Source organism: Nothoprocta perdicaria, unplaced genomic scaffold (genome assembly GCF_003342845.1).
Source record: "Nothoprocta perdicaria isolate Ctin4 unplaced genomic scaffold, notPer1 scaffold_1, whole genome shotgun sequence".
NCBI classification, from domain to species: domain Eukaryota; kingdom Metazoa; phylum Chordata; class Aves; order Tinamiformes; family Tinamidae; genus Nothoprocta; species Nothoprocta perdicaria.
Window position 1 is genome coordinate 9952509 of NW_020454093.1, and position 10945 is coordinate 9963453.

Sequence of the window (10945 nt, forward strand, 5' to 3'; positions counted from 1 at the left end):
AAATCATGGCAAAAGAAGCTTGACATAAAGGTTGAGTTTGTGTCCTCTCYTGATGCCTGCTGGTGGAGCCTCTCCAAGAAGAGCTTCCAGGCGTGGAAAGGAAGTCGAACAGGGTGCACAGGTTTGATCACGTTTTCCCACCTTCTGTGCTACTTTTTTTTTTTTGATAGAATTAGTCTTACTTTTTCCTTTTGTGCAGAATATTTTGTCCTAATGGGCTTTGTTGAGAGATTAATGAAATCTTAATAACTTTTTCAAAATCAGTGCCGGTTTATGGATAAAGTATAATGTGGAAATATATACTATGCTTATACGGGAACTTAGTGCCAACTAGTGAACTTCTTGCAAAATATTGTTCTTCTGCTACACCTTGTTTTTGATTTTGGTATTTCAGTTCTACATTAAACTAAAGAATAAGAAAAATAAGTGTACCTTTTAACTTTGGGCTGACTGCTTTGTTAAAAAGTCCAAGATAAATATTGATATAGACAGCATGATAGAATTAGTCTCAACAATCATTTTTCTATAGATACAATATGCCTCAATCTGCATTGAGTCCACATCACTTTCATCCCAGGCCTGAGCCCTTGGGCTGTAAATGCATCAAGGCAGAGATTGCACCCATTGCATCCAAAGGAGCCCCTTTTATCTATTAGAAATATTTCCTTATCTCAGCTGTGTTAACCTTAAGAAACTGCTGCCTGGGAAGCAGCCAGAAGCAGCAGTGCTGTCAGACACTGCTGACAACATGGAATACTTTGGCCTGGCCCTGGTGGCAGTTTGGCCAGTGGAGAGTTTCTCACCCTGGGGCTGCTGTCACGCGCTCTGCCAGTCACTGACTCCTTCTCAGACCATCCACACGGGTTCACACTGCACTGGTTTAAATATTATGCTTTAAAATCTGAAAATACTTATCCTGAAAAGCTTTAGTTTTTATTTCCCTGCTCGCTGTTCTTGCCTGAGGCACCTTCCGTGGCCTTCTTGCTCACTGTGTGCCCAGGCCCACCCGGCCCTATGGTCTGTGTCACCTCTCCCTGCAGCGACCCGCCTGCTGTATTAGCTTGCCAGGCTTGGGCAAGGCCTGCTTCTTTAGCAGAACCATGGCAGTCGCCAGGGTCAGGGGCAGCCAAATGCACCATTAGCAAACTCAGAAAAAACGCGGGGCCAGCCCGGGTATCTCTGTGRTGCAATGCACAGTATTCGAGTCTGCAGACACCGTGTGCTCATGGCGCAGGCCCGCCGAGATGCCGTCTGTGAGGTGAGAGGCGCCAGCCGCGGCCTGGCCATGGGCAAAGGCCAGTGTCGCCTTCAGCCAAGAGGAGGCGTAACCAATATCCTCAGAAATGTCCCTATTCCTATTAAAAGCCAAATCTTTTAGCCTTACTCAGGTAGAAAAAAAAAAAAAAACAAAACAAAACCTATTTGATGGATTTTTCTTCCTGACTGTGAATTAAGGAAGAAATACAAGGCTTTTCCCTCTTAAAAGGAATGTTGCCACTATGGTACAACAGCAGTTTCTTTTCCACTTTTCCAATATCCATGGCTGTAGCTGGGTGCTAACGCAGTGAACAGTGTCACGTCAGCCTCACTTCACTGCACGCGTATCAGATAGTGCAGGGAGAGCTCAAATCCCGTGGATACAGCAGATGCTAAATAAAGGCAACTAAGCACAGGGACTTTGTGGGCCGTGTGCCCACAGGGCTCACATGGAATCACATGTCAGTGTCCTTGCTTTTGGAAGCTTGTGTGGATCTTGGGGCATTTTCTTCTTGTATGAAGGCATTTTCATAGTGCACCGACTCGTGCATGAAATCATCTGTATCCGCTCGGAGGAGCAGCCTGCTCAGCTGCTGAGGGATCCTTCCCCGGCGCGAGCTGGGAAGCTCAGGACACAGGCACTGCCTGCGCTGGCCCAGGGCTCTGGGCACGTCCAACATGAGCGCTCGTAATTCAATCACGTCTGCATGCTTAAACCTGTCTCAAGCTGTTGCTGCTCAGCAATCCTTTGCAGTTATAAAATTGTCATGCTGCTGCCCACAAGCAATATTAACAACTTGCTTTGCTATTTACATACAGTACTGATCATATTGTAACAGCTAAATGACAGATTTATTATGGGAAAACAGCTCTCCACAAACAATTCGGAAATGCTCTGCCAAGTAGTTTCAGGCTACTCTGGTAAACACTTAGAAACCATTTAACCAGAAACATTCAAGAAACTACCACTAAAAAAAAGCAACAGAGACACCTCCTTCTGTTGTGCTGAGGGCTAAAAGGGAGGACAGGAGTGGCAGGTAGCTATGCTAGCACCATCACAAGCACGAAACGCTACTGTGCTGGCCCAGGGCCACCAGTGAGCTCTCATTCATGCAGAACCACCGATTCACACCATTGCAGAGCTCTGGGTACTACAGGCTGGGAAGGTAAAATGTGCATGGGTGTATCCTGGAGGTCAGTGTATTCCACTGCTTTCCATCTGCTACCACTGCTAAGAGCGGAGCAATGTGAAGAGACCCCCCCCCAGTGTCAAATCCTCCATCCGGCTTTGTGAGACAGCCCGGTGTATATATAAGCAGAGCTGTGTGTAACCATGGTGTTTGCATATATAGAATACAGTAAGTGATTTTGGCTGTCTGGTTCAGTTCCTCGCCAAGTTTCCAGTGGTTTAATCATCATCTAATTTAAAATAATTAAATCATGGTTTTGTAAAAGTGCTTTTACATCACCCGAGATATGAATGCCATCATCACAGTCTTAGGTAAAATGTTTTTTATATAGACCCCTATTATAAAATAATCAGATTTACAAAATTATCTATAAATGAAAGTCACAAAACCATTGATGAATCTGAATTAATGATTCTGAGCCATATCCTGTCTGAATAGACAACTTTTAGAAAAAGTTGTCATTTAAAGCTTAAATCCAAGTCTGTATCTAGAATACCAAATTTTTAATCTATTTTATGTTTCATCAAGTTCCTGACTGAAGAAGCTTCTTGACCCAGGAGATTTTAGAAACTAGATTTAATTTTCTATCTTGATCATACTCTTATTTGCTTAAACCAGCACACAAATTAAACAAGGACAACATGAGGAAATAGTGTGAGTTGAGTAGAAATGTAGGGACATATGTTTTATATTTAGTTTGGTTTGTTAAAAAATATTAGTTCCTTCACTTCTGCTCTATTCACAAAGCAAAATAATTGTACATTATGGAAATTTACAATCCAGAACCGAATTTTGCATTTCTTCTATAAATTGGTGGAAATTTTAGTACAAATAAGAAATGAAATCCAAGGGTATTTCCCTTGTTTCTTGAAGTTAGCTGTTTTCAAACCTAAAGAATAACAATGTGATCCTTTCTAGTGAATGGATGTGTGAATAAGTACTAGCCTAGGGCTTTCCTTTTAAACTAAAGGAACCTGGTTTCAGCCAGCATTTTGTCCATCATTTTTTTACAGTCTTAAAATTGTATTTGTATTCAATTTCATTTGAATATGTTTTTCATTTGTCCAAACAGCAGATGGCTATCATAAAAAGTCTGTATTTAACTTGGCACTTTCCATTCCACATTCCTTTACTATTCATAGCACAGCAGCCATACTTATCTTCAGTTCACATAAGAGAAGGCAGTTGGATTTGCAGCTGCAGATCTCCTCAAATGTCTGAGTATTTACAAACTTATTTAGAGCTTTTTTTTTTCTTTTTTTCTTTCTTTAATGTGTTGAGAAGACTAGATGCTACGTATAATGGGCAGATTACTGTTTCAACTCTACCAATCYTTTGAAAGGAGAGCAATTGGGACAGAATTTAAACCTATGTTTGTAGTGCAGAACTCCCACATTTAAGATTAGATCCATGTCGAGCCCTTGCTGACATAGTGAGATTGGGGCTAGGTATATGCAGAAGCATTTGCTCTTGAGGAATAAACTATGGATCTGGTTGACCAACAAACTACCTAAAATGTGTAATAATGAAGGCATTGATACTGTATTAATGCTTTTTGATCAGCAAAGCTTCGTAAGGAAGAATTCTGTCCTTCTGAGTAACAGGCAATGATTGATAAGCAATAATTTTTTTTGATTCCTCCTAGATGCTAGAATATATTACAYGAAAACAATTTTCTAAATGACGTTGATTTTTTTTCTTTCAAATTAAATGTCTTTGCCTGAAGGTATACTTACTTTCTTACTTATAACTAGTTACGGTGTTTTCAAACAAATATAAGATAGTGATTATTCTGTTCGGGTATAGTTTCAAACATACTTTTAGAAAGAAATCTCTTAAAGTCTATTTTGCAGACAAATCAAGCTGTGAAAATTGCTTTTTTCTTCATAATATCCTTCAGTTTGTGTGTTTTTCCAGAGCATAATGGAGAAAAAATTAACTTGAAGCATTAAGCAATGAAAAACAGCATTTTTGCTATATAAGTTAAGTTTTCATCAAATTCACAACCTGTCTCTTGCTTCATTAATGATTCATGCCTAAATATATCTTAAAACTGCTCATTCATTAAAATACAATTCCTGCTTAAAAAAAATATTGAATATTCTTTGTTTTCAACATCTTATCAAATAGATTCGTTTGTTCTCATTACGCTAAATCCYCTCCTGTTGCAAAAGCCTCACTTTCCAGCACACGTGTAGCTGAAGGCAAGTGGTCTGCTTTCACACCAAACAAGAAACTCCACATGCTGAAAAATATATACAAATATTTTCCTTGTTTGTAATATAGTCTCATGCTTGACTCTCCAAYGCTGCTTGAGTTACATCACTCTGTTATTTGAGAATAATTTTTTGCCTCACCAACAAACTACCCCCAATAATTCAATTTGTTCCCCCCAAGCTCTTCGTTTCCACAACCAAAATGCCATCGTGGCAGAAAAGCGCCGTCAAATCCTTGTTCTCCACCCCGTGGGGTAACTTGTACTGCCGGGTGAAGCTCCTGGACACGAAGCCGTGCTCGTCCATCCTGGGCCCGTGCTGYGCTTTGACGAGGAGCCAGCCTTCGAACGTCTGGATGATGATGTCCTCGGGGCGGAACTGCACCACGTCCAGCAGCACCTGGAAACGCGRCGCCTGCTCCTCGCGGGCGCCGTCCCCGTTCCCGGCCGCGCTGTGGGCCACGCGACACCGGCTGCCCACCGTGGCAGGGCCCGGCAGGGCGTACAGAGCGTGATCCAGCTTGAGCGCCTCCGCCTCCCGCGCTCCAAACTGCTCCTGGTAGCGCACCGGCGTTTCCACCCAGTGCCTTATAACCGTTTCTTCCATTGCCGAGGCAGGCGGACGCGTCGCGGCAGGGAAGCCGAGGAGTCAGTCCAGACTCTGTGCAGTCACGCGCCTCGCCTGCAGACTGGTCTATCACTCGGTGCAGCCGCTTGCTTTTAGCGCGGGGTGAGCGCAGCCCTCATCAGGACGCGCTCCGGAGCCACGGGGCTGCTGTCGTCTGCTGCCACCGACAATAGAGCTCTATTTATAGTGCCCGCGTCTGCAGCTGCTGCAGCAGCTTTCACGTGTGTGCGTTTCCACTGTAAATAAAGTACTACTTTCATGCTCCTCTGATTAGTCTTGCAGTGCTGTGCTGCGGGTTGCTTTGAATAATTCATAGACAAATATTGTGAAAGGTTCTTCGACTTAAAAGCAAGATTAATGATACTATTTTTCCAAGGGATGAACAGTAACAGCTATAAACTATATTTCTTCTAAACATAATACAAAAATTACCGAGGGAAGGAATTTAATTATTGTGATAGTATGAACCAAGTGAATTTCAGGTGAGGAGAACTGTGAAATTATGAAGTGCACAGTGACGCAGGTGAAATATGGCSAAGAGAGGAGGGAAACCTAAGGATCTCATTGTGGAGCAGTGGCTGGACAGCTGATCTGCAGTCTCCGTGACCTACAAGCATAGCAGAGTTTCCCTGCACATGTCCGGGAGTCAGGCTCAAGAGCCCAGGCAGGGTTAGAGCAAGAGTTTCTTTTTCATAGCACCCAAGAGAGGGCACAGCTATTTTTCCTCAGAAGGATAATAAGAAACCTCCAAATCCCTAGTATTATCCCAGTGTCCCAGCCTTCCTCTTTTGGCTCTAACAGCTTGAATCCGTGACCCCATTTAGCTTGTGTGCTTGGGGAACACAAGTGATGTCCTCAAAGGCTCTCAGGGGAGTTACAACCTCCTTGCTACCCTGTGGTCTGAGGGCAGATATTACATGGCCTGGGTTAGTAGTTTGGTAAATAAGACCAAGGAAAAAATGCACTTGATGTGGGAAAAGCATTTCCAAATTTTAGTATGATTGCTTAGAAAATTCCTTTAGCAGGGCTTAGCAATGGGAAGCAAAACTCAATATGGCAACTGACAGAGAAATTGATTTTTCCCCTCAATAGCACTAATGCTGGAAATAATCAACAAAATACTTTTTTTTTTTTTTTTGTCTTTCTCTTATCACAGTTTTCTCCCTCTTCTCATCTTTGCATCTTCCATTATCATGAAATGGCAAGCCTGTTTATACGGGATCTTTGGCGGCTGGTGCACTGCAGCCTCATGAAGAAGCARACAGTCAACTTCCAATAGTTATCTTCAGAAATAAACTTCTGTATTGAATGGATAACAGGACAGGGTTACTGGATGTATCTATAATTAAGTTTTGAAGGTTGCTGTTTTACTTTAGGCACATTAAGGTGGCTTTGCAAGGTAAGGAAATTACCAAAGGAGATCAAAGATTCAAGTTTCCTTAATGGCCTCAATGGCCATTTGGTTAATGGGGTATTGTGGGAAAGGACAGAGTATGCTACTTCACTTAGCTCCTGGCTCTGCTCTTGTCCAACTGTCCAGCAGAAATAATTTTAAAATGCAGTTCTGAATGTATGGCTTGCTAAAATAGTGACAAAAATAACCTGGAACATTGCCCATTATCTGTTCAGCAGCTGTTTTTTGCTTTCCAAGCCAATRATTCACTTGATGGGGAAACTTTAACCCTGAAGTGAAGCAACATGCCTGGTTGGTTGTTCTTCACRAGACTGAACAAATAGGTTTTTAGAAATTGTTAAAGTTATTGCTGTCTGTATTAGGTTTCTGATGATAGTCTGACATTTTACTCCAGCTWTGCATTTTATTAATAAATGTACTGTGCAGTAATACTGCATTCTCTCTTTTTTATTATTTAACCATTCCTATCTTCTTCAGAAAAAGGTAAAGCTGCCTATGTGAGGTTCRCACACATACTTCAAATTTAAAGAGGAACAGTGTCAGCACAGCCCACTGTGACAAAGCTGTTTGTTCCCAGGGAAAATTCTGTTAGTTTTTCTGTCTTGAATGTCTCTGATAAGCATACTTGGTACTGGGTATTGTACATGTGTATACCTGGTACTGGTCTGCTTAACATGAAAGATGCTTTGGATTCCCATTAAATTCTTGTCTTATACAAGACTCTGTATAGGATCCCTTTCTATGCCACAGGACAAGGAATCTGATTTTGATAATGTAGCCTTGTAGCTTCAGCAGAGCAAAGGGGCTCCTTTCTGCTCTTGGATTCTGGTCTCAAGCTACTTTACTCTCTGTTTTCTCTTCTCTTTTAAAAGKTAAGGAATTAATTTCATCTTTCTTAGCTACTTATTGCTAACAGGAGAATACATCAACAGGAATAACCAAAGGCACTTGAAATGGAAACATCTCAGCAATTTAGAAAACATTTTCAGGCTATCAAATTTAAATATGCACATGTGGCTGCAGTACTGAGGAACTTAGTTTGATGTTTATATGTGTTTAGTTTATCATCTTTGTTTGACTGAAGCTTAGCCAACTTCAGTCAAACAATATATTTAAAAAAATGATTGCTGACGTCATATTAAGTCTTAAACATACAGCTTGCTAAAGGACATTTCGCTCTCTGGTGTATGAGGCTGGTATTGCAGATGGGACTGTTCATGTTAGTGTACAGCCAAATTTGCTCTACGCAGAGTGATTAAGCTCTGGTTCAAAGAGCCATGCAGCTGTGAGATGCTAAATTATTCCCAAGAATAAGCAGGGAAGGAGGGCTCCAGGGGATGTTGGGCATGGCACTGTTGAGCAATGTCCTAGCTGCAACGAGGGCTCCTTTTTGGCACAGCTTCCTACTCCGTGCTGGGGTAGAAGTGTAGGCCATACAGTCAAAGAAACGGCATCCAGAATCCCAGGTGAACACTGCCTAAATCAGCCAGTGGAAGAGAGCCAGTCCTCTTTTGCAGGGCCCAAACACTCCCAAGAAAAGATCTGAATAACCAAACCCCAGGCTTTTATGGAAACAGAGGAGGAAGGAGTCCCTCATTCCCTCCTGCTGTTAGACTGGAATAATCTGGTGCTCGCTGGGCCGCAATAACAAACCAGGATGTTAAAGCTGACTTCTACCAGGGCGTGTGACACTCACTGCTCTGTGGCCTACTGGACTCCATTTTCTACTATTGTTGGTTTCTTTAATAGGAATTTGATGACATTATATAGAAATAATAGCATTATGTAATATATAGATAATAGKAATGGCATACATAAACAAAATATTTATATCAGATTATAATATATATAAATATCATTTATTTTAAAGTTTAATACAATGATGCACATATAAACTACAGTTGCACAACCATGAGGCAAAAAAAAACCCTTAAAATTACCAAATTCATGCAGAATTTGATTCATTAAAATGGGAATTGCATCAATGTCCTTAGTTGTTAGCTCTATACCTTAGTTTTCTCTTGTTTTCTTTTCCAAGCAGGGCAGACAGTGAGTCCCTAGCAATTGCATCTTGACATGCTCCTTGGTGCAGAAAAACAGGAAACTATTGAAGGATTTGGCAAATCCTGCAAAATCGTTCTTTGCAAAATTGGTTTGAAGTGAGACAGTGAGGTTTGAAGTTAATTAGTCTTTCACTGTCAGCCTTTGCCTTCTCTTGCTGATAACRCACCACATTTGTGGTCACAATATATTTCTGAATTGTTTTGAAAGAAAATCTTTTGATCCATTGGCAATTTTCAGGAAGTTGTGTGTGAATAACACGGTGCTAGCATAAATGTGTCACACCGACATCTTGTGGTGAGTCAGAAAAATAGCTAATATAGTTTAATTCAGAAGCTGTCTGCTGTGTGTTAATACCAGATACCATTACACATCTAATACCACATAAACATTACATGTTTATGTAATACCTGCATGGAAAGACAAATTAAAGTGAAAAAAAAAGCCCCAAGTCTAACTCATAAAAAGCTATTTTCAAGCAAGCCTTAACTTCTTCCTTGGTACCTTTTTGGGGAAATACACATTTGATTCATGTTGAAATCMTGGAAAAGGCAGAAATGCTGTTAAAGCTGTGACTAAAGCAAAATTCTAAGGTGCATGAATTCTCATGAGATCAGCAAACTTTTGATTCATAGCTTAAAAAAATACTTCTGCTTGACAGAATTTTATGAAAATAATAGGTTGCACTGTTGCAGTTACCTGCATGCTTGATTTCTCAAGGAATAGTTATTTCAGCTATCACTGAAACTCAGTAAGGGAAAAAAATGCAAAAACAAAACAAAACARAAACATGAAGGATGGAGTGAACAAGAACTCTTCCAGCAAATGCCAACAGGCTAAATTCAAATGACAGCCACATAATTGTCCAAGTGAATTTAGGCAGAACATTGCAATCAGTCTTACCAAAACCACTGAACTATATCGTGAATGACTTACCTGACATGTCATCCAGAAGAGATGGGTTTCTGTCCCTTCAAGCCTGGGAATGCTTTAGAAATGTAAGGAACAGTAGGATTTAGTAGGTTATAAGAGTGCTGACTATGATATGCCCACTATGAGATTGTAGGTTTTTTAGTAATACTGAAAAGATAACCAGCAAAATAAAATGCAGATGGGAATGGAACTTGAGGTGGTACGTTTGGAAAACAGATGATAAAAAATTGAGAGCTATTTTCTGCATAGTATTTAATATATTTCTATAGAGCTGTGAAATTATTGTCTCCTACCAGCATCACTTTGAGTACACTACTTCTTAGAGCTATAAAGTGAATGTTTACCTGTACTGTTAGATCTAGATATATGTAAGCTCTGAAGCATTTAAAGATGTAATCACAACTACTGCGAGTGTCTAATCAGAAGGTACTAGGTATTTTATTGAGTTTTTGTTTTAGTTAATGTTTCTAGTGYCATGGTGTTTATGTTGGGCAATGAAACACAACATAACTCTTTCTGCAGCTAGACTTCATGCCCTGTTATAAAACATTTTGCAGGTTACAAGGGCTCTTTTGTCACACTGCCAAGTTTACTGAAGGAAGGCTTTTCTTTGCGGGTCATGTCCTTCACAACCTAGAAAAGGCTACGTTTGCCCAATCTGTTGGAAAATCTCTTCAGGGCACTGATGCTCACTTGTAACTGTAAACTCAACCTCCTAAATTTAGGAGCTCATTAATTAGGGGAAAGCTAATTTGTTTTGGTTTTAAATAATTATTTTTTTTTGCACTAAGAATCAAGTCTTATCTCCTATATTAGGAGGTTACATAAGAAATATAGGTGAGTATAAACAGGATCATTGTGACACATTGCATCTGTTGTTACAAGACTCGTGTTTGATGTGTTGAGATGATAGCGGAGAAAATGAAGGATATAAGGATGAGGAGCRGTAGGAACCCAACAGCTTCCTTTGGAGCAACACATTTATAGACTCAGTTGACTCAAAACACATCTTGCATAACAATGAGTTTAAAATTTCATATAAATGAGTTTATAATAACAATGAGTGTTACTATAATTTAAAAATAATTTTGACATGCTATCATGTAAATCTTTGTAAATACTGCTTTGTAATTCATGTGGCTGCTTTTTAATATTTTTAAGCTTATTACTAATAAATGCATCTATACTTCATGAATGCTTGATGATGAAGTGCTATAAAAAACAAACTATATGATTTTATTGAGTGA

General features: G+C 40.2%; 1 protein-coding gene across 1 annotated transcript; it reads right to left on the reverse strand.

Moving 5' to 3' along the window:
* Positions 1-4825: 4825 nt before the first annotated feature.
* On the reverse strand, positions 4826-9708 carry HSPB3 (heat shock protein family B (small) member 3). Its single transcript, XM_026035596.1, is given in 3 exon segments — positions 4826-5297; positions 5299-5404; positions 9702-9708. Coding segments are annotated over 3 exon segments (585 nt in total).
* Between the last annotated feature and the right edge of the window lie 1237 nt (positions 9709-10945).